Source organism: Salvelinus namaycush, chromosome 20, assembly GCF_016432855.1.
Source record: "Salvelinus namaycush isolate Seneca chromosome 20, SaNama_1.0, whole genome shotgun sequence".
NCBI classification, from domain to species: Eukaryota; Metazoa; Chordata; class Actinopteri; order Salmoniformes; family Salmonidae; genus Salvelinus; species Salvelinus namaycush.
In genome coordinates, this window is record NC_052326.1 from 29,531,863 (window position 1) to 29,556,303 (window position 24,441).

General features: G+C 42.8%; 1 protein-coding gene across 2 annotated transcripts in view; it reads right to left on the reverse strand.

The window, feature by feature from the left end:
• Positions 1–5,944: 5,944 nt before the first annotated feature.
• Positions 5,945–24,441, reverse strand: part of LOC120065214 (sodium-coupled neutral amino acid transporter 3-like) — a 78,393-nt gene continuing 59,896 nt past the window's right edge. For both annotated transcript variants that reach the window (XM_039016014.1, XM_039016013.1), the window contains 8 exons: positions 21,542–21,600; positions 18,537–18,674; positions 15,433–15,512; positions 14,875–14,975; positions 13,636–13,760; positions 11,879–12,023; positions 10,619–10,722; positions 5,945–8,982 (listed from right to left, as the gene is read on the reverse strand). In XM_039016014.1, the coding sequence (XP_038871942.1) occupies positions 8,878–8,982; positions 10,619–10,722; positions 11,879–12,023; positions 13,636–13,760; positions 14,875–14,975; positions 15,433–15,512; positions 18,537–18,674; positions 21,542–21,600 (857 nt within the window). In that variant the 3' untranslated portion in view covers positions 5,945–8,877. The remainder of the gene's footprint in view (positions 8,983–10,618; positions 10,723–11,878; positions 12,024–13,635; positions 13,761–14,874; positions 14,976–15,432; positions 15,513–18,536; positions 18,675–21,541; positions 21,601–24,441) is intronic.

A 24,441-nucleotide genomic window follows, 5' to 3' on the forward strand; every position in this document is an offset into this window, starting at 1 on the left:
CAAGTAGAGAAAGAATAATTTCCTTTACTGTCAAAGCTCTTATTCAGAGTATGCATAAGCAACCCACTTATGGCTCTTGAGTCTCCCCTTGTGGTCTTGGATGTGCACACGATTCTGATCAGAATGAAAATTTAAAAAATGTAAAGAACAATTTTTTATTAATTGGCTCAGAATGCATTATTGACCTTAATCAGTGAATCGGAGCTCAAAACCTTAAGACATTGAATGTCAGCTATTAAGATCAAATCAATTAGCTATATTCTACACTGGTGTATGCCTACTGGTCAGGTGACTCCATTTCCTCTTAGCTAACTGATACGGCAGGTACTGTATCTGAATGTGAGTGAAACATATTTCTGCACACTGAGGTCTTTGACTAAAGGAATATCAAATCAAATCAAATTTATTTATAAAGCCCTTCTTACATCAGCTGATGTCACAAAGTGCTGTACAGAAACCCCGCCTAAAACCCCAAACAGAAGCACGGTGGCTAGGAAAAACTCCCTAGAAAGGCCAGAACCTAGGAAGAAACCTAGAGAGGAACCAGGCTATGAGGGGTGGCCAGTCCTCTTCTGGCTGTGCCGGGTGGAGATTATAACAGAACATGGCCAGGATGTTCTAACGTTCATAGATGACCAGCAGGGTCAAATAATAATAATCACAGTAGTTGTCGAGGGTGCAACAGGTCAGCACCTCAGGAGTAAATGTCAGTTGGCTTTTCATAGCCGATCATTCAGAGTATCTCTACCGCTCCTACTGTCTCTAGAGAGTTGAAAACAGCAGGTCTGGGACAGGTAGCACGTTCGGTGAACAGGTCAGGGTTCCATAGCCGCAGGCAGAACAGTTGAAACTGGAGCAGACCCCTCCTAGGGAGGCATGGAAGAGCACCAGTAAGCCAGTGACTCAGCCCCTGTTATAGGGTTAGAGGCAGAGAATCCCAGTGGAGAGAGGGGAACCGGCCAGGCAGAGACAGTAAGGGCGGTTGGTTGTTCCAGTGCCTTTCCGTTCACCTTCACACTCCTGGGCCAGACTACACACAATCATAGGACCTACTGAAGAGATGAGTCTTCAATAAAGACTTAAAGGTTGAGACCGAGTCTGCGTCTCTCACATGGGTAGGCAGACCATTCCATAGAAATGCAGCTCTATAGGAGAAAGCCCTGCCTCCAGCTGTTTGCTTAGAAATTCTAGGGACAGTAAGGAGGCCTGCGTCTTGTGACTGTAGCGTACGTGTAGGTATGTACGGCAGGACCAAATCGGAAAGATAGGTAGGAGCAAGCCCATGTCATGTTTTGTAGGTTGGCAGTAAAACCTTGAAATCAGCCCTTGCCTTAACAGGAAGCCAGTGTAGAGGCTAGCACTGGAGTAATATGATACATTTGTGTATAGCACTAACTGAAGTTTATTTAGTGCTTTAACCGGGTAGCTGGAAAGTAGAGCATTGCAGTAATCTAACCTAGAAGTGACAAAAGATGACAGTTCACGAGCTCTCTTCAGCAGAGGTGGTAAAGTGCCTGTGCTGGCTTGTTGTCAGCAGACATGTCATGTGAGCTTAAACACAGCAGCGTACACTCATTAATCCCCAAGGCCCCTTTTCAAAGTTAATTACATTTCAGTATTGAACATCTCTGGAGTAGAGAAATGAACGCATTAGAGTTGGACAGAATAAGGGAAACACACATCTTGTGCAGATTTACAGTGCCTTCAGAAAGTATTCATACCTCTTGACTTATTCCACATTTTGTTGTGTTACAGCCTGAATTCAAAATGGATTAAATCCATTTTATTTCTCGCCCATCTACACACAATACCCCATAATGACAAATTGAAAACATGTTGGCAAATGTATTTAAAATGAAATACAAAATATATAATTTACATAAGTATTCACAGTCCTGAGTCAATACTTCTGAGTATTTCTGTGTATGTTTCTAAGTCTCTAATGATGTTGCAACATTTGCCCATTATTCTTTTCAAAATGTTTCAATTTCTATCAAATTGGTGGTTGATCATTGCTAGACAAACATTTTCTGGTCTTGCCATACATTTTCAAGTAGATTTAAGTCAAAAATGTAACTCGGCCACTCGGGAACATTCACTGTCTTCTTGGTAAGCAAATCCAGTGTGGATTTGGCCTTGTGTTTTAGGTTATTGTCCTGCTGAAAGGTTACTTAATCGCCCAGTGTCTGGTGTAAAGTAGACTGAACCAGGGTTTCCTCTAGGATTTTGTCCGTGCTTATCTCCATTCCATGTATTTTTTAACCTGAAACACTCCCCAGTCCTTAACGATTACAAGCATACCCATAACATGCAGCCTCCACTATGCTTGAAATTATCGAGAGTGGTACTCAGCAATGTGTTGTATTGGATTTGCCCCAAACATAACAATTTGTATTCAGGACAAAAAGTTAATTGCTTTGCCACATTTGTTGCAGTATTACTTTAGTGCCTTTTTGCGAACAGGATGCATGTTTGGGAATATTTGTATTCTGTACATACTTCCTTCTTTTCACTCTGTGAATTAGGTTAGTATAGTGGAGTAACCACACTGTTGTTGATCCATCCTCAGTTTTCTCCTAATCACAACCATTCAACTCTGTAACTGTTTTAAAATCCCCATTGGCCTCATGGTGAAATCCCTGAGCGGTTTCCTTCCTCTCCGGCACCTGAGTTAGTGTATTGATACACCATCCAAAGTGTAATTAATAACTTCACCATGCTCAAAGGGATATTCAGTGTCTGCTTTTTTTTCCCCCATCTACCAATAGCTGCCCTTCCAGGCAAGGCATTTCAGCTTTTCATTTTTATTGTGTGTAGGCCAATGACAATAAAATCTAAATGCAATCAATTTTAAATTCAGGCTGTAGCAACAAAATGTGGAAAAAGTCAAGGGGTGTGAATGCACTGTATCTATCACTGTCTGATGATGGCTCATTGCTTTACAACAGAGCTCTCTTATGCTTTTGTTGAATGGTTTTCCTGCCATGCAAATCTTTAGAAACAAAAAGTGAAGTTTAAATTAGACTGTCTTTGTGCCATCTGACAGGAACCAACGCTATTTGACAGAAACAAACATGTATTACAATAGCCTACATGCCCAAAAAAATCATTTCGGCTGTACATCAAAATTATAGACTAATCTAACCTAACTGGCATCCAGCTGTCAGTAAGTTCTTGTAAAATTCACAGTAACTTAATAGCCAGGAAGTGCTAGTAACTTCCCACTGGGCACAGACATCAAATCAACGTCTATTCCACGTTGGCTTAGCATAATTTCATTGAAATTACGTGGAAGCAACGTTAATTCAACAAGTGTGTGCCTAGTGGGTTACTGTACTTGCAACTAGCTGCCAGTAACTGACTATACTTTCACTGAACATTTCTGATTACAAGATAGCTTAATATTAGTTGACAACTACTAAGCATTCTTTGCCAGACTTGGCCTCAACCTCTTGGTTGACAGCAAACTGACCTTTCTGCCACACCATCAGGTCAGTGTGTGTGACAGAGATCAGCCACAGTAAGTTACTGTGAATTTTACAATAATTAGTTGCAGCAAGCTGACAGTAACTTATTGAAAAATAACCAGGAACTTCCTGTCGCCAACTGCTATTAAGTTACTGGAAAAGGCACAGTAACCTCTTAACAGTGCAGCTCTTGATTGTCACAAGCTTTTACAACAATTGTACAACTGGAGTGGACAAACGAGTTGGTCAACCTTCATCAACATAATGATAAACTGGTACAACACTTTCATTAATGGTTGGCAGAAATACAACATATTTTAGACCATGCCCCCACATATGCTAATGAATCCCCGCCAGCACATTGCCCCCACCTACATTTCAAAGTGCGGTAATGATTGTACCTTATATTGAATATATGGAGTGGCTACTGATAGAGAGTTTCTGTATCCCAATATGGATATTTCTACGCATGTGCAGGATTTTTTTTTATATAGCTGAGTGCCCACTCCACTGTCTAGGTAGCTGCTGTGCTGAGTGCCCACTCCACTGTCTAGGTAGCTGCTGTGCTGAGTGCCCACTCCACTGTCTAGGTAGCTGCTGTGCTGAGTGCCCACTCCACTGTCTAGGTAGCTGCTGTGCTGAGTGCCCACTCCACTGTCTAGGTAGCTGCGGTGCTGAGTGCCCACTCCACTGTCTAGGTAGCTGCTGTGCTGAGTGCCCACTCCACTGTCTAGGTAGCTGCTGTGCTGAGTGCCCACTCCACTGTCTAGGTAGCTGCTGTGCTGAGTGCCCACTCCACTGTCTAGGTAGCTGCTGTGCTGAGTGCCCACTCCACTGTCTAGGTAGCTGCTGTGCTGAGTGCTCTGCTTTTTTTCTTTTTTTCAGGAGGGGAGTAGGCTACATGCAGCTATGTACATGTTTTACACAAAATACACTATCAATATGTTGGTACAAACGTAGTTGTCAGTAATGCAAACATAAACAGGCAGTCTAGTGATTTCATGTTCTTCTCAGCTGCTGAGTTACATGCAGCTATTTACTCTCACCATGATATCAGCATATGGCATAACTATGGCACCGGGCAATGCAAAAAACGTACCCATTGTCAGACTCTTTTTACTGGTCCAGATACACGCTCGGCTGCCTAGAATGTTCGGCTGCCCAGATGTGGAACACAGCAAGACACAGGCTGTGTTCGAGAGCATCACAACCGTGATGTTTCATGGCTAAATTATGATTTGTAGATCAGTTAGTCGGCAGTCGCCTGCACTGTCGGCTGCAATGTCGAACAAGCACACAGACACGCGGTCTAATTAGTGATTGAATGTTATTTTTTCATTATCATAGCAAACATTGGCTAAGCGGTTCAGGAGACAGACAGGCAGTCAAGTAGTGTTCTTTTCTTTGAAACTACGATATGACAGCAACTATAAAGATTAGCCTATATCATTACACAAAACATGTTTTTTGCCGCGATTCATGTGTACGCTAAATATATACTTGAGGCTGATATTTGAGGCTGCTCTTCACCAACTTCATCCTGCCATAACCCTAATGATTGATTTGATTTCTGAAGCCAATGTGGCATGTTTCATTTATTTTCTTTCTATGAATTTGGCTGTATTCTTAGACTCTCTGGAACTCGAGTGCATGGATCACCAAACTACCTCTGTTGCACTTTTATTAAATGGGGTGCACAAATCTGTCTGCTTTGTTTGCCACACAAACTGTTACTGTTGTGCAGTAGGCCTGATTTCGAACCCAGGTAGTTATATTGGTGCTGTGACATGCAGGAGACCTGGTTCGAACCCAGTCAGTCACAAGAGCAAGATTAAATAGGGAGTGATGACAGGGCTATTCAACTATTTTCTTAGGGGGGCCAAATTGCGCTTTTTGTGACACTCCCTTTTAACATGTCCTGCGCAGCCTTTGAGGGGGAGAGAAGGCACGTCCATGTTCCAGAGAGTCTATACATTCAGGAATAGCTTATAGCCAAAACGGTTCAAACGCTATGTAGCGTTCAACATGCTACATTGGCTTCAGAAACCGCCAGAAGCTTATTTTTACCACAGAGAGCCTTTCATTCTATCTGTTCTCCTCTACCTTTCCTGGCTGGCAAAGTACCAGAGAACTGAATTTGAAAACGTAATCTGAATGGGGCTCCCGAGTGGCACAGCGGTCTAAGGCACTGCATCTCAGTGCTAGAGGCGTCACTACAGACCCTGGCTCGATTCCAGGCTGTATCACAACCGGCCATGATTGGCAGTCCAATCACAATTGGGTGGCTCACAATTGGCCCAGAGTCATTAGGGTTAGCAATCAGCCTGAGAGTGGTAAATTGCACTGCTTAAAATAGAGGTGATGGGATAGAATGTGTGTGTCTGTTTGATGAACAACAACTAGGAAATGATTGGCATGCACAGTATGAAGCAATATGTGTATTATACCTTTTATTGTACATAGTGCCATAGTGAGGGACAGATTTGGTGCACTAGGACAGATTTAGAAGTTCCAAAATCATGATGAAAAATCTAAAAATAATGTTATTTTATTGTTTTTATTGCAACATTGTTTACAGTACAATAAATGCCAGCAATGTATTAAAATATATTGACATACAATAAAAATAAAGACATAAAATGAAGGGCAAAATAGTTTAAAAGCACTTTAAAAATGATTACATTTCTCTTTTTAATTATCAGACTAAAACTACAGTTCTTGCTTTTTACATTATACAAACTAGATATGCATATTGAATATAAAGGGTTTACATTTATATACATTATTTAGAAATGCTGGTTGAAGTCGATATTTCATGAACTATACCAATTTCATTAAATCACACAAGGAAATGAGAGAACTGTATAAGGAGCGTTATCAGACAGTCAGAAATCATCTCAGCCACTTTCAGAATGTCTCCCCCTGGTGGTACACATGGTATGTGTAAGGGCTGATCTATCATATAATAATATACCAGTTGTATATGAAATCAGAATAACACAAACATGTTGTTAAAATATGACTTTAAACATGGATCTTTATTTAAATAGAAACAAATTCATCCATTAAGCTATTAAATAAATGAGTAATAGATAGAAAGAGCAGAGCTGGCTGATCCTGATGTACTGTATACTGGCTCATGCAGACTGGTTATTCTCTAAGGAAACATGTATTAATGATTGATTGAGAGAGGAGTTTGTTGCGCTTTACAACCAAGTTTGACATAACAATGATACAATACTCATATACAAAATTACAGCACTCACTGTAGTGTGGAATCTGTAACTTCATCACAAGGAAAACAACAGAGAGACAGGGGACATTCCACCTGACTACTGTATCAAACCTGCTCAACACCTGCAAGAGTTGGCAGGCAGTCCCCAAAAGCAGCTACAGGGATGTTTAGAAACTGACCAGAAATACTATTCCACTCATACCTGACAACAGACTAGTCTGAGATTATGAAAGGTTCATAGCCAGGCTTTTAAATCTTATTTGACTAATTTGGTAAGAGTCAATGGGATTCATAAGCCTAGGATTTACACATTACACTTATGGTTCATGTATCCATTGATCGTTTCACAATACAATAGTATATAAGTAAGTACCACAATGAAAATACAGTAGAGCCATGTTTCATTTCAACAACAGACACACTAACAATCCTTACAGTACATCCACTGTACATAATTGTGTTCGCTCCATACTGGAGCAGACGAACAGACACATAGCATGATCACACACCATGTACACACCATGTTCACACACCATGTACACACCATGTTCACACTTAAATCACTGCAGGGCTGCTAAACACTATGCAGACACAGAACAGGAGAGAAAGAGCTTCAAGTAGTTGGAGGAAACGTCTTTGTACCATGTTAGACCTTAAATACATATTGTTTTGTAAAGTAACATACATAGGATTATACAATTTACTTAGGATTTAGACTTAGATTTTTCAGAGATTGTAATTTGTATTATAAAGGGTTGTCCCTTAAAATCATATCTATAAAACGTATGAGTATCTTACAAATAAATTGTTTGCATATCAATTGATTAATGGCTACAGGAAGAAGTTGTACATATCAGCTGAAAGTGCTATAACTAACCACCTACTTTGCAGGGATGTTAGAGAGGCATTGATACCACATTGTGTGCTTATCATGGCACCATGTCACTAGACTGAACTTTAGTTAGGGAAAAAAACAAGCTTGTCCTGGAAATAACCATATTTACACACGTCATCCTTGATTCTCCACGTAATGAATTGACACCGTGAGTTTTCTTTATATTTTTGGGTTATCTCTGATTACGTTCAGTAAATGTTCAGAAACAACACAACAACATACCCAGGTAGAGAGCATCCTCTGCCACTAAGGACACTGGTCCTAGTGAGTGCTCAAATGATCAAAACACGACAATGCAGAGATATACACCCCCACCGATCCAGGACCAAGTTAACGATAACCTCCATCTCTAAAATAGACCCTCATACTGAGAGTATAGCCAAGCATTCCTTCAATTTTAGACATCAGAGCTGCTCCTCGAACCATGAAAAAGCTATTCTGATATGGTTGAGTGCACGTATCAAAGAGACACACCAATGTGATATGATACTGTTGCTGAGGAGAGACTCAAAAGGTCCATATTATACGCTTTATCAAATAAAAATTATAAAAAAATAAATCTCTCTGTATATATATCATACTGTATTGTAATGGTAGAGTCAACCTGCTCTATACACACTGTATACACTGTACAGTTGCATATCAGTTGTATGGTTCCATCCTCTGATATCTGTGAGGACTGAAGCCGAGCGTCTAGAAGGATGACACCTCGCCACCAGGGTGACAACAGCAGCACGGGTCACTGGATGATGCCACTGTCCAATAGCTTTTAATGCCACATTTCCTCAGCTATTGCACAGAATCTTGCCATTACCTAATTTCATGAATAACTTAATACAGTAGACTTTGGCTACAAATATAAAATAACTGTCCAGCCCCCAACGATCTGTTGTGCCTTCTTCTCCCCTACTGTTGAAGAAAGCTACGTGGTTGTCTAGACTAAAGTGTGGCAGTTAGATTCTTGCTGTGATTCACAGAGTACAAGTTTATAGGGTCATGGGTTATGGGTCTGGTCTGGTCTGGGGGAAGGGCTGGAATAGGAGGTGGTGGCAGATTCAGCAAGCCAGCTTGACATTACATTTGTTTCGAATGCACTATCTTCTTCCAGAGGGGAGCAGAAACCTCCAGAAGACTGAACTCCCCATCTCTAGACTCTCTGGCCCACTCTTTCTGGAGGAAGAGATAGTACATCCTCTACAAAATATGATCCATGAAAACACAGAGAAAATACCGTACAGGTCTAGATTTACAATATAAAAACTGAAGACGGTAGAAGCAGTCTAGTGACCGCTGCTGGCTTTGCTACTCCCCGACGTCCAATCAATGAGAATAAAGCTCAGGCTCATTATCATAAACAGGAAGCCTATTCCAGCGAAGCAGGCAGCCTGCGAGAGAGAGGTAGATGAGAGAGTGAGAAAGAGGGAGAGAGAAAGTAGAGGAGAGAGAGTGAGGAAGGATGTGAGAGAGGTAATGCACACAGTTGATGACTCTGTCACTGAGTTTCAGCCTTAATGCACTCAAAGCTATTAAATCATTATTATTGTAGTCTAGGGCTTGTGTATACATTTCTGAATTGTAATTATGATATTAGAGTGGCATGACATTAAAACTGCATTACTCACTCAGCAAATATATCGAAAGGATTGTGAATGGATGAGTGAATAAAATGAATTTGCATCGTCTATATTTAGCAATTCAAACACTGTTTCAGCAGATAATCTCCAGGCACACTCTCTGTAGTTATTCTAATCTAATTGAAAGCTCACAGTCAAATTCCTATTATGTTATATTCTATTATGTTATATTCTATTATGTTATATTCTAGTATGTTATAATCTATTGTGTTATATTCTATTCTATTATGTTATATTCTATTGTTATATTCTATTATATTATATTATGTTGTATTCCATTATGTTATATTCTATTGGTATATTTTATTATGTTATATTCTATTGTTATATTCTATCATGTTATTTTATATTATGTTATATTCTATTCTATTATATTATGTTGTATTCCATTATGTTATATTCTATTGGTATATTCTATTATGTTATATACTATTGTTATATTCTATCATGTTATTTTATATTATGTTATATTCTATTATGTTATATTATGTTATATTCTATTGTTAAATTATATTATGTTATATTCTATTATGTTATATTATATTGTTATATTCTATTATATTATGTTGTATTCCATTATATTATATTATATTATTATAGTCTATTATGTTATATTCTATTGTTATATTCTATTATGTTAAATTCTATTATGTTAAATTCTATTATGTTATGTTAAATTCTATTATGTTATGTTATATTCTATTATGTTATATTCTATTATGTTATATTCTATTGTTATATTCTATTATGTTATATTCTATTATGTTATATTATGTTATATTATGTTATATTATGTTATATTATGTTATATTCTATTATGTTATATTCTATTGTTATATTCTATTATGTTAAATTCTATTATGTTAAATTCTATTGTGTTATATTCTATTGTGTTATATTCTATTGTGTTATATTCTATTGTGTTATATTCTATTGTGTTATATTCTATTGTGTTATATTCTATTGTGTTATATTCTATTGTGTTATATTCTATTATGTTATATTCTATTATGTGCACTTATGCTTAATTGTTTACATGCCCATACTAAACAAACCGGAAAGATACATGTGGGCTCCCGAGTGACGCAGCAGTCTGAGGCACTGCATCTCAGTGCTAAAGGCGTCACTACAGACCCTGGTTCGATTCCAGGCTGTATCACAACCGGCCGTGATTGGGAGTCCCATAGGGCGGCACACAATTGGCCCAGCATCGTTAGGGTTTGGCTGGGGTAGGCAGTCATTGTAAATAAGTATTTGTTCTTAACTGACTTGCCTAGTTAAATAAAATATGTGTAAAAAATACATTATCTTTAAAAACCAATAGTTAACAGTAATGAGTTCCAGTAAGACATGACAGTTGTCTTTGGCGCTAGGGGACATCGCTCACCAGGATTTTGGGGGTGGAGCGCATGGGCTCCTCCTCTTCGGGTACGATGCGGATGTAGAAAACAGCAGGGAAGATGAAGATGAGGCAGGGGGCAGATGTGGCACCTGAGCGAGGAGAAGACAAAGACACTCTTTAGCCATCGTGTCAAACAATGAGCTTCACAGAACTGTAGAATAACAAGAGCGCAATTTATCAGTGAGGAGGTAGCCTAGCGATGTCACGAAAGTCCCCAAAAAGTGTCATTTGTCTCCCTGACTGTCAGAATGACACCAGCAGAAACTAAATAAATACAATTCAAAAGGCTTTATTGGCATGGAAAGTCTTAAACATAGTGTTAAACACACTACTATTACTGTTCACTCAAAAATATGAATGAAACTACTCAGAGTGGAGACAATAAAATGCTAAAACTAAGGCATTATAATCCTTGAGGAAATGATTGAACGTTTCAGTTGCATAACGATCACAAGACTTTGATTAAGGTTTATAGTATGCATTCCTGAGGTGATTTAAGAGCTTTCCCCTAAAATGTCTCCAAATCCGTCATTGAGGATTTAATGCATAGGGGATCAAAAGGTCTAGCGAGAAATTAAAGACGCTATGATCATTAAACTGTGGGGTGGCAGGTAGCCTAGTGGTTAGAGTGTTGGACTAGCAACTGAAAGGTTGCAAGATCAAATCCCCAAGCTGATGAGGTAAAAATCTGTCGTTCTGCCCCTGAACAAGGCAGTTAACCCACTGTTCATAGCACGTCATTGAAAATAACTAGCTTGCCTAGTTAAATTAAGGTAAATAAACTGAGGGCACTTGGTTAACTGTAAAGTAGCTGAGGGCAACTAGATCTCTGTCTGTCTGTACAATTACATTTCCTCTTAGTAAAGTCATGATGACAGTTCAGAAGATTAGACTGCTTCATTCTAAAAAAGTCAAAATTAAAAGTATATTCCTGAAGTAAAGTTACTAATTGTTTTACATTTTGGCATAATAATGGGGGCTCATCCGGGATCATTCCATTAAACCCACCGGACCCTGCTGCACTGAGCTCTCTGGGGCATTCTACTGTATACTATATAAATCAATGACCTACCTCGATAAATCACAAATCAAGTACCAAACGTTTGAATTTTTTACAAATCATCTTCATTCCTAACCTTTCGCTCATAGGCAGTTGTGCCCTTTTCTGTCCAATGAAGTCCAATTTCAGGTAGCCTTGCGTCAAAAGGAATAGTTCCTAGAGATGTGCATTTTAAAAATTCCTACCAATGATGCCGAAGATGCCCAGGATGTTAGGCGCGAAGATGACCAGCATGTTGATGAGAGTGAGCAGGGTGACAGCGATGGCAATGTGGCGGGGCCAGTAGAATGTCTTGTTGGGGAAAAACAACTGCTGGATGGCTCTCCTTACCTGACGAGAACATGAGGAGAAAAGCACAGTCACAACACTATTCTTATTCACAGACACACCCTTTCATCAAAGAGAAGCAGAAAGCCACTGCTTTAATATAATAATATGCCCTTTTAACAGATGCGTTTATCAAAAGTGACAGCCAGTGCATACATTTTAAGTAAACATAATATACAGTGCATTCGGAAGGTATCCAGACCCCTTCCCTTTTTCCACATTTTGTTAAGTTACAGCCTTATTCTAAAATTGATTAAATTAATTTGTTTCCTCATCAAAGTACACACAGTATCCCATAATGACAAAGTGAAAACAGGTTTTTAGACATTTTAGCAAATATGTTACAAATAAAAACAGAAATACCTTATTTACATAAGTATTCAGACCTACGAGACTCGAAATTGAGCTCAGTTGCATCCTGTTTCCAATGATCATCCTTGAGATGTTTCTACAACTTGATTGGCTTCCACCTGTGGTAAATTCAATTGGTTGGACATGATTAGGAAAGGCACACACCTGTCTATATGAGGTCCGACAGTTGATAGTGCATTTCAGAGCAAAAACCAAGCCATGAGGTCAACGGAATTGTCCGTAGAGCTCCGAGAAAGGATTGTGTCGAGGCACAGATCTGGGGAAGGGTACCAAAACATTTCTGCAGAATTGAAAGTCCCCAAGAACACAGTGGCCTCCATCATTCTTGAATTGAAGAAGTTTGGAACCACCAAGACTCTTCCTAGAGCTGGCCGCCTGGCCAAACTGAGCAATCGGGGGAGAAGGGCCTTGGTCAGGGAGGCGACCAAGAACCCGATGGTCACTCTGACAGAGCTCCAGATGTCCTCTGTAGAGATGGGAGAACTTTCCAGAAGGACAACCATCTCTGCAGCACTCCACCAATCAGGCCTTTATTTTAGAGTGACCAGACAGAAGATACTCCTCGGTAAAAGGCACATGATTTTTTTTCAGCGGCAGGGACTGGGAGACAAGTCATGATCAAGAAAAAGATTAACGGAGCAAAGTACAAAGCGATCCTTGATGAAAACCTGCTCCAGAGAGCTCAGGACCTCAGACTGGAGCGAAGTTTCACCTTCCAACAGGACAACGACCTTAAGCACACAGCCGAGACAATGCAGGAGTGGCTTCCGGACTTGAACCCGATCGAACATCTCTGGAGAGATCTGAGAATAGCTGTGCAGCGAAGCTCCCCATCCAACCTGACAGAGCTTGAGAGGATCTGCAGAGAAGAATGGGAAAAACTTCCCAAATACAGGTGTACCAAGCTTGTACCAAGAAGACTCAAGGCTGTAATCGCTGCCAAAGGTGCTTCAACAAAGTAATGAGTAAAGGGTCTGAATACTTATGTAAATGTGATATATATGTTTGTTTTTTTATAAATTTGTAACAATTTCTAAAAAACTGTTTTTGCTTTGTCATTATAGGGTGTGTAGATTAATGAGGAAATACATATTTTTTCAATCCATTTTAGAATAAGGTTGTGACGTAAAAAATGTGGAAAAAGACAAGGGGTTTGGATACTTTCTGAATGCACTGTACATCTTTACTTACACAGTTTCATTGAGCCAGACACCATTTGTGCTGAGGTAACTAGGCTACTCACAGGGAAGAGCACTATGGGGACGGTGAGTGTGACAGCAGTGAGCACAGCCAGACGGACACACAGGATCAGGGTGTCGTACGGGTCCAGACGGCTGTAGGTGTGCAGCAGCTCTGACTCCACCTCACCTATAGGGGGCAGACACACAGGAGGGCTTAGAGAAGCATCAATAACCACCAACTCCAGTAAGAGGAGAAAATGTCGTACAAATTATACGCAACATATCATTCACAACAATGTTTTTTCCATCAGAAGGCATACAAAATCTGTCTTACACGTTAGATGCTGCTCATCATTTTGCTCAGAGCCTTATACTGAGATACAGGTAACTGCCAAAATAAAGGAAACACCAACATAAAGTGTTTTAATAGGGCGCTGGACCACCACGAGCCAGAACGGCTTCAATGCACCTTGGCATAGATTCTACAAGTGTCTGGACCTCTATTGGAGGGATGCGACATCATTCTTCCACCAGAAATTCCATAATTTGGTGTTTTGTTGATGGTGATGGAAAACATTGAGATCTGGAGATAATTTTAATGCTCATCAAACCATTCAGTGACCACTCGTGCCCTTTGGATGGGGGCATTGTCATACTATGGCAGCATAGCCATGGTAGCCAAAATAATGGCCTGCCCAGAATTTTACACATGACTCTAAGCATGAAAGGATGTTAATTGTTTAATTAACTCAGGAAACACACCTGTGTGGAAGCGCCTGCTGTCAATATACTTTGTATCCCTCATTTACTCAAGTGTTTCCATTATTTTGGCAGTTATCTGTGTATACTACAGTAATATACTGCTCTGACTGTGCTTATAACAATGTCATAGAGTAGTCACTGGGATATTACAAACCGGTCTGACATGAACAATGGCCACTAGGAGGAGTAGTTACTTCATTATGTTTCTCTACCACTATCTAAACTTCTGAAGCAACATGACATGACCCATCTTCCCATCTGAGACTAACTAACTGATTTTATAACAGCCTCTCAAACCTAAAAGAGCTGTGTCCATGCAAATGAATGGCAAACGTGAGAAGTGGCTTTGCTGTTAGCGAAATGAACTAGCCTGAAACTCATGTAAAATGGGCCTGAGAAAAAGCATGAGATTCAGCAGCAGGATGAGCAGCAGTGAAAAGAGAGAGAGAGAGAGAGAGAGAGAGAGAGAGAAAAAGAGAAAGAACAGGGAAGCGGGAGAGAAAGAGCATCGTAATGACATGGAGGTGAGCGTGCCTCACCATAGAAGGTCAGGTATCCAAACAGAGCAGCCAGGAAGTACATGGTGTACATGACTACAATGGAGATGTTGGACACATGCTGCATCCTTTGCTTGGTGGGGCTGAAATCAGATAATATTGCATGATGTGATGTCACACACACTTACACACACCATAAACACAGACACACACACACACACCAACATACCCACAAAGACACAAACAAAAAAGGCCAGTTTTAGCTTTTGTCATCATACTGTACTTTGACTGAGATTGCTTCAGAAGTTACATAAGGAATGTAATATTGTGGCTGAACACGTCAGATGAATCTAAAGAGACAGATGTTATAGTGGGTTCAACAAGGCAGCAGGATGATTATCCAGATTATGACCAGGCTAGCCATGCATATTTACACATGACATTACTGAGAATGCAAGGCAGTGTGCTATATGACACAGGCATATGAGTAGCCAAGCACATAGCTGACATAATGATTTTCCTATCTGCAGTGTGAACTGAATTCAGGGTCCAATAGTAAACAGCTACAGCGCTGCATCCTGTTGCAAGTGGGGCACCTACTTTTTGAGCTCGGTGTAGATGGGCAGGACCTCAGGGTGGCACACAAAGGCAAATGCCAGGATTGGGATGGTGTAGGCCGTCTGGAAAAAATAGAACACTGAAGTATTTTTTGACATTTTATTAGGATCCCCAATAGCTGTTGCAAAAGCAGCAGCTACTCTTCCTGGGGTCCACACAAAACATGAAGCATAATACAGAATGACATAATACAGAACATTAATAGACAAGAACAGCTCAAGGACAGAACTACATACATTTTTGAAAATGCACACGTAGCCTACATATCAATGCATACACACAAACTATCTAGGTCAAATAGGGGAGAGACGTTGTGCTGTGAGGTGTTGCTAATACTGTACACTTTATTGAATTTGTTCTGGATTTGGGGACTGTGAAAAGACCACTGGTGGCATGTCTGGTGGGATAAGTGTGTGTGTCAGAGCTGTGTGTAATTTGACTATGCAAACAATTTTGAATTTTCAACACATTAATGTTTCTTATAAAAAGAAGAAGTGATGCAGTCAGTCTCTCCTCAACTCTTAGCCAAGAGAGACTGGCATGCATAGTATTTATATCAGCCCTCTGATTACAATGAAGAGCAAAACATGCCGCTCTGTTCTGGGCCAGCTACAGCTAAACTACGTCTTTCCTTGCAGCACTGGACCACACGACTGGACAATAATCAAGATTAGACAAAACTAGAGCCTGCAGAACTTGCTTTTTGGAGTGTGGTGTCCAAAAAACAGAGTGTCTCTTTATTACGGCTAGACATCTCCCCATCTTTACAACCATTGAATCTAAATGTTTTGACCGTGACGGTTTACAATCTAAGATAACACCAAGTAATTTAGTCTCCTCAACTTGTTCAACAGCCACACCATGCATTACCAGATTCAGCTGAGGTCTAGAACTTAAGAAATGATTTGTACCAAATACGATGCTCTTAGTTTTAGATGTTCAGGACCAGTTTATTACTGGCCACCCATTACTGGCCACCCACACAGTCACCATGGATAAGGCTGCACCAGCCTCAGCCATCTTACCACCAACCCATCGTTTTACTAGCCATTAAGGCCTTCACGCACACATCACACAGAGCTAATTGTTTCCCTGTGATTAACTTGGACCTGGCTACTGACCAGCTTTAGCCGGCTTACCGATGCCTGGGCTGTAAGCTGATCAGCAGGAGGGATTGGTCTAACTAGCCTGGGTGACTAAGGAAATCTCACACATCTTTAAGGGATGCTAATAACAGGATTATATATGTATAACAATAGGATTATATATATATACTAGTCAATATTCTACCGCTAATTCTTCAGTGTATGACTGACTACAAAAGACTACAACTATACTGTTACTATTAGTACTGCATAATATGTATATCATATATAACGGCAATTTATGTATTTAACCACTTCAATAGCCCTAGAGTAGACTAGGCGTAGCCATAGTCAGACAACATGAGTCCCAGAAATGCCAGGCCTTTCCCTTCAGGGCCATTTCCCTAGAGTTAACCCACAGACAGAGAACTGTTACTGTGTCTGATAACCCTAACCCAGAGTTAACCCACAGAGAGAGGACTGTTACTGTGTCTGATAACCCTAACCCACAGAGAGAGGACTGTTACTGTGTCTGATAACCCTAACCCAGAGTTAACCCACAGAGAGAGGACTGTTACTGTGTCTGATAACCCTAACCCACAGAGAGAGGACTGTTACTGTGTCTGATAACCCTAACCCAGAGAGAGAGGACTGTTACTGTGTCTGATAACCCTAACCCAGAGTTGGCTCACAGACAGAGGACTGTTACTGTGTCTGATAACCCTAACCCAAAGTTGGCCCACAGAGAGTGGACTGTTATGTGTCTGATAACCCTAACCCAGAGTTGGCCCACAGACAGAGGACTGTTACTGTGTCTGATAACCCTAACCCAGAAAGAGAGGACTGTTACTGTGTCTGATAACCCTAACCCAGAGAGAGAGGACCGTTACTGTGTCTGATAACCCTAACCCAGAGAGAGAGGACCGTTACTGTGTCTGATAACCCTAACCCAGAGAGAGAGGACCGTTACTGTGTCTGATAACCCTAACCCAGAGAGAGAGGACCGTTACTGTGTCTGATAACCCTAACCCAGAGAGAGAGGACCGTTACTGTGTCTGATAACCCTAACCCAGAGAGAGAGGACCGTTACTGTGTCTGATAACCCTAACCCAAAGTTGTCTCACAGAGAGTGGACTGTTATGTGTCTGATAACCCTAACCAAGAGTTGGCCCAAAGAGAGAAAACTGTTACTGGGTCTGATACAGCCCCAGAGAATGACGTGAGTCCCTGAGTGGTTCTACTCTCTAGTCAGACGGGAGCTGGCATTTCAGTCTGGTAACACAGACAATAAATCAATCAAATGTATTTATAAATCAATTTTGACATCAGTAGATGTCACAAAGTGCTGATACAGAAAACCAGAAGCACGGTGGCCAAGAAAAAAAACCTTGAAAGGCAGAAACCCAAGAAGAAACCTAGAGAGGAACCAGGCTCTGAGGGGTGGCCAGTCCTCTTCTGGCTGTGCCCAGTGGAGATTATAAGAGTACATGGCCATTAAGGCCAGATCGTTCTTCAAGATGTTCAAACTTTCATAGATGACCAGCAGGGTCAAATAATAATCCGAGTGGTTATTGGGAGTGCAACACGTCAGCACCTCAGGAGTACATGTCAGCTGGCTTTTCATAGCCGAGCATTCAGAGGTCGAGACAGCAGGTGCGAGAGAGAGCGAGAGAGAGAGAGAGAGAGAGCGAGAGAGAGCAAGAGAGAGAGAGAGAGAGAGAGAGAGAGAGAGAGAGAGAGCACTGAGAGGCTGACCCCTAACCTTCACATGATGGATAATCCTATTGCATCCTATTCAGACCTGCATTACTCTTTCTAGAGCACAAGGGTCTGATGAATGCAGTGGGAATTCAGTGGACACAGTGGGATTGTTCATAGCGCAAACAGGTTAGTGTAAATTATAGATTTTTCCCATTGTCATTAGCAACATGCTACATTTTTACTTGAATAACAGGGCTGGAATGGATTGACTGATGGAGCTGACTATACAGGAGAGTATACCTGTGAGTTGAGGTTGACCATTTTCGGAATGCAGGCTGGGTTGTAACCAGTGTCATTGGTAACAGCAGTCACACTGGCTGTGCTGTTAAAGGTAAAGTCCAAAAAGGGACAGGGGGTGTGGAACTTCTTATAAATGACCTGTGGAGAGGAAAGAGGAGTTGGATGGATGAGAGGAGGAGCCTGGAGGAAATGGGCCTGCATACATAATACTAGTCCACACAGAAAGGCTGGAAATATGTTAGGGCCCAGCCAGGGACAGAGAGCAGTGGGCATGTATTAGAGCACAGCACACAGAACTAAAACTAGGTCAGAGAAACACACACTCACACATATGGACGGACGGAACGGACGGACGGACGGACGGACAGCCAGACAGCCAGACAGCCAGACAGCCAGACAGCCAGCCAGCCAGACAGACAGACAGCCAGACAGCCAGACAGCCAGACAGACAGCCAGCCAGACACACACACACACACACACACACACACACACACACACACACACACACACACACACACTAATGCCGTTTGAAACTGCAGGTTACACAACTTGTCCACAACAATCTGAGAGGAGAGCGGAATATTAAAGAGGTTGACCCTCTGATCAAATCAAATCAAATGTTATTTGTCACATACACGTGTTTAGCAGATGTTATTGCCGGGGGTAGTGAAATGCTTGTGTTTCTAGCGCAAACAGTGATGTAATATCTAACAGTAATATCTAACAATTTCACAACAATACACAAATCTAAAGTAAAGTAAGAGAATTAAGAATATATAAATATTTGGGTGAGCAATGTCAGAACGGCATAGACTAAGATACAGTAGAATAGGATAGAATACAGTATATACATATGAGATGAGTAATTCAAAATATGTAAACATTGTTAAAGTGACTAGTGTTCCATTATTAAAGATCACTGACTGATAGCGAGACCTCAGAAAGCCCAGCACAGTGAATTTATTTGCTTTTCATGCAAGGATCCCAAAACATGACGATTACTGCAGATATGAAAAATATATTTTAGTTGACACCTGTTGGGACCCATCATTCAGGGCTGTTTTTAGCCCCCCCACATTTGTAGCATTTTTTGGGCTTGCCTGTTTTGCATGTTATTTTGGCATTAATACGTGTCACATATCAGTTTGCAAACGATAGAAAAAATATATATATAATTGAGTTAATAAAGCCGCATACAAACATGGTCTCTTTTTTGCTTTCTTGAGTAAGGCAGCTCCAAAATGCAAGTGTTTTAGCCTAGCTCAGTACTTTCTGTGGTGGTGGCGCAAGCCAGCAGGAAATACGGAGCGTTGCGCCGTGATTGGCTCAGTGTTCTGCCACTCATGGGGACACTACGTCATCGCCAAGTCTAAGGGTAGAGCTCTACAATTCTAGCCCCTTGGGTGCTGTCATAGAGTTACATTAGAAGTTTCCATCCAAGAAGGCTCAAGGTCATTGGTTACAGTTAAAATGATGTCAAACCACGTTATATCTACAGTAGCATCGATTGGACTGATCATGTTAACATCATACTTTCAAAATCTTAGCTAGCAGTCTTCATCATGAATCAAGTCGACAATCTACTGGCAAATCTTTTTTAATCCTTGTCATATGAAGTTAAATAATGAAGAGAAATTATAGATAAAAAGCATCAGTGCTCATCGGTTTAAGGGTCTCTTCTCCTAGTTTAAAATTATAAACATTCAACATTGTCCATGCTGTCAATGAAGCATGATTGGTGCCGCGCTCAAAACAACTGTTAACTCGGAACTGCAAAATCTGACTTCAATGAGTTCAAGACAACTGTGAACTCTGGAAAAACGAGCTACAACTGGGATAATACGTTTGAACTTTCAACCAACTCGGAATTGTAAATCGGGAACTCTGGCCTCTTCTAGAGCTACGACCTGAAGATCACTGTCATCATGATTCAACTTTTTTCCCCCCCGAGTTCCCAGTTGTCTTGTAATGTAATAACACTTAAGGTTTTCTGGGCTAACAATGTAATAAATAATACATAAAAAAACAAAATACTGCACAGTTTCCTAAGGACTAGAAGTGAAGCTGACATCTCTATCGGCACAGCACAACAAGGTGTGTCCAAGCATATCTTGTATGCTGCTGCATAAATTATGTAATATGCCAGGGAGATATGTATACTGTAGCTAAGAAAGTAATACTACGTGTATGTTGTGTAGTAAGCTGTTAGTAGCCCATGTGCCTCACCCTAATAATTTGGTCTATTTTCCCCTCATTTGTCTACTGTTCTGACTTCGTGTTGCACAAGTAGCCTATAACCTGTTTTGAGAAATGTAATCATTGAATATTGTAAGAGCTTTCATTGTCTGCTTATATGACCCCTTTATTTATCCTACGGTTCTGACTTGGTGTACAAGGAGAATACTGTAAGAACGGCTCATGTTCTGAATTCTGTCGCTGTACATTTTCAAAAGTGCTGAACAAATAGTTATATTGACTACGTCCGTCCTAGCTCGCTCATTAATTTCTTATCGAAATTACGGATTGCCTTTTATCCGCTTGTCGTCCCCTTATGCCATAGTTTGTCCATCTCAATTGTCAGTAGAAACCACATTTGTTTAAGCAAGTCAGCCGTATCAGCTATGTTTTTTAAAAGGCTGAATTAACTGTTTCGCTGCCAGACAAGGCCCCGCTGATAACCAGGTGTAGATGTGGTTTATTGCAATTCATGTGTTGTTTAGTGTTTTATTGTGTAGTGGCTTTGCTGGCATGCATCCCACATTTTTCCCCCCCCACTAAGATTTGCAAAAAACATGCTAAAATCGCCACTGGTTGACACACATGCATATTGTGCCGACTTGAGATCCGTGCACGTAACTCGGACTTGTGTGTAACTCATGCATTGATGTCACTGGGAGATTTGCATACAAATTATGTTACACACAGCGTTCCAGTTAGGGTTGGGTCCATTACAAGAGCACTGCAACAGGTGGAGGTCTACAGCTGTATAATATGACAGTACATACCGAGATGAGGAAGAAGACCATGCAGGTGAGAGAGAAGCCACTGGTGTAGCCCAGGTACCCTGAAACAACACAGTGATGACATCAGAACTACTCACATCAGACATCACCCTGCTATAGGTTAGAAGGACTCTCAATATTTCCTCAATCCCAATGCTAATTATAGGGAATATATACAAACATTCCCAGTTTCATGACAATGTGTTTGGGTGTGAGATCATAAGCGTGTATGTTCTTAGAGGGCCCAGTGTGTCACGTTCTGACCATAGTTCTTGTGTGTTTTGCTTGTTTTAGTGTTGGTCAGGACGTGAGCTGGGTGGGCATTCTATGTTGTGTGTCTAGTTTGTCTGTTTCTATGTTTGGCCTAATATGGTTCTCAATCAGAGGCAGATGTTTTGCGTTGTCTCTGATTGGGAATCATATATAGGTGGCTTGTTTTGTGTTGGGGTTTGTGGGTGGTTGTTTCCTGTCTCTGTGTTTTCTCTGCACCAGCTAGGACTGTATCGGTTTGCCACATTTTGTTATTTTGTATTTTGTAAGTGTTCACTGTTTAATCGTCATTATTAAATATGTTGAGCACAAGCTACGCTGCGTCTTGGTCCGATCCCTGCTACACCTCCTCTTCATACGAAGAGGAAGAAGGCTGCCGTTACAGAACCACCCACCAATCTCGGACCAAGCAGCGTGGCTACGGGCAGCGGCCCATTACACAGGACTCCTGGACATGGGAGGAAATTCTGGAGGATAAAGGACCCTGGGCTAAGGTTGGAGAATATCGCCGCTCTCGTGAAGAGCTGGAGGCAGCTAAAGCCGAGGAGCGGTGGTATGAGGAGGCAGCACGGAAGCGTGGCTGGAAGCCCGAGAAGAAACCCCAAAAATGTATTGGGGGGGGGCTAAAGGGGAGTGTGGCGAAGTCAGGTAGGAGACCTGCGCCAACTTCCCGGGCTTACCGTGGAAAGCGTGAGTACGGGCAGACACCGTGTTGTGCGGAAGAGCGCACGGTGTCTCCTGTACGTATGCATAGCCCGGTGCGGTACATCCCAGCTCCACGTATCGGCCGGGCTAGATTGAGCATTGAGCCAGGTGTCATGATGCCGGCTCAACATATCTGGTCTCCAGTATGTCTCCTCGGGCCGGTGTACATGGCACCAGCCTTACGCATGGTGTCCCCGGTTCGCCAGCACAGCCCAGTGCGGGCTATTCCTCCTCCCCGCACTGGTCGGGCTACGGGGATCATTCAACCAGGTAAGGTTGGGCAGGCTCGGTGCTCAAGGGAGCCAGTACGCTTTCACGGTCCGGTATATCCGGCGCCACCTCCTCGCTCCAGCCCAGTAACACCAGTGCCTACACCACGCACCAGGCTTCCTGTGCATCTCCAGAACTCTGTTCCTCCTCCACGCACTCTCCCTGTGGTGCGTGTCTCCAGCCCGGTGCCACCAGTTCCGGCACCACGCACCAAGCCTCCTGTGCGTCTCCAGAGCCCTGTACGCACTGTTCCTTCTCCCCGCACTCGCCCTGAGGTGCGTGCCCTCAGCCCGGTACCACCAGTGCCGGTACCACGCACCAGGTGTATAGTGCGCCTCGAGAGTCCAGTGTGCCCTGTTCCTGCTCCCAGCACTAGCCTTGAGGTGCGTGTCTACAAACTGGTACCACCAGTTCCGGCAACACGCACCAGGCCTACTGTGCGCCTCAGCAGGTCTGAGCTGCCTGCCTGCCCAGTGCCGTCTGAGCTGCCTGCCTGCCCAGCGCCGTCTGAGCTGCCTGCCTGCCCAGCGCCATCTAAGCCATCCGTCTGCCCAGCGCCATCTGAGCCATCCGTCTGCCCAGCGCCATATGAGCCATCCGTCTGCCCAGCGCCATCTGAGCCATCCGTCTGCCCAGCGCCATTAGAGCCGCCCGTCTGCCCAGCGCCATTAGAGCCGCCCGTCTGCCCGGCGCCGCCAGAGCCGTCCGTCAGTCAGGAGCCGCCAGAGCCGTCCGTCAGTCAGGAGCCGCCAGAGCCGTCCGTCAGTCAGGAGCCGCCAGAGCCGCCAGCCAGTCAGGAGCCGCCAGAGCCGCCAGCCAGTCAGGAGCCGCCAGAGCCGCCAGCCAGTCAGGAGCCGCCAGAGCCGCCAGCCAGTCAGGAGCCGCCAGCCAGTCAGGAGCCGCCAGAGCCGCCAGCCAGTCAGGAGCCGCCAGAGCCGCCAGCCAGTCAGGAGCCGCCAGAGCCGCCAGCCAGTCAGGAGCCGCCAGAGCCGCCAGCCAGTCAGGAGCCGCCAGCCAGTCAGGAGTCGCCAGAGCCGCCAGCCAGTCATGAGCTGCCCTCCAGTCATGAGCTGCCCTCCAGTCATGAGCTGCCCTCCAGTCATGAGCTGCCCTCCAGTCATGAGCTGCCCTCCAGTCATGAGCTGCCCTCCAGTCCGGAGCTGCCACTCAGTCCGGAGCTGCCACTCAGTCCGGAGCTGCCACTCAGTCCGGAGCTGCCACTCAGTCCGGAGCTGCCTCTATGTCCTAAGCTACCTCTATGTCCTAAGCTACCTCTATGTCCTAAGCTACCTCTATGTCCTAAGCTACCTCTATGTCCTAAGCTACCTTTCGGTTCCGTAGCTGTCTCCTCAGTCTGATGGGGCCCTTTGAGGGTTCCTAGGCCAAGGTCGGCGGCGAGGGTCGCTACTCAAAGGACGCTAAGGAGGGGGACAAAGACAATGGTGGAGTGGTGTCCTCGTCCAGCGCCGGAGCCGCCACCGCGGACAGATGCCCACCCAGACCCTCCCCTAGAGTTTTAGGGGGTGCGTTCGGAGTCCGCACCTCAGGAGGGGGGTACTGTCACGTTCTGACCATAGTTCTTGTGTGTTTTGCTTGTTTTAGTGTTGGTCAGGACGTGAGCTGGGTGGGCATTCTATGTTGTGTGTCTAGTTTGTCTG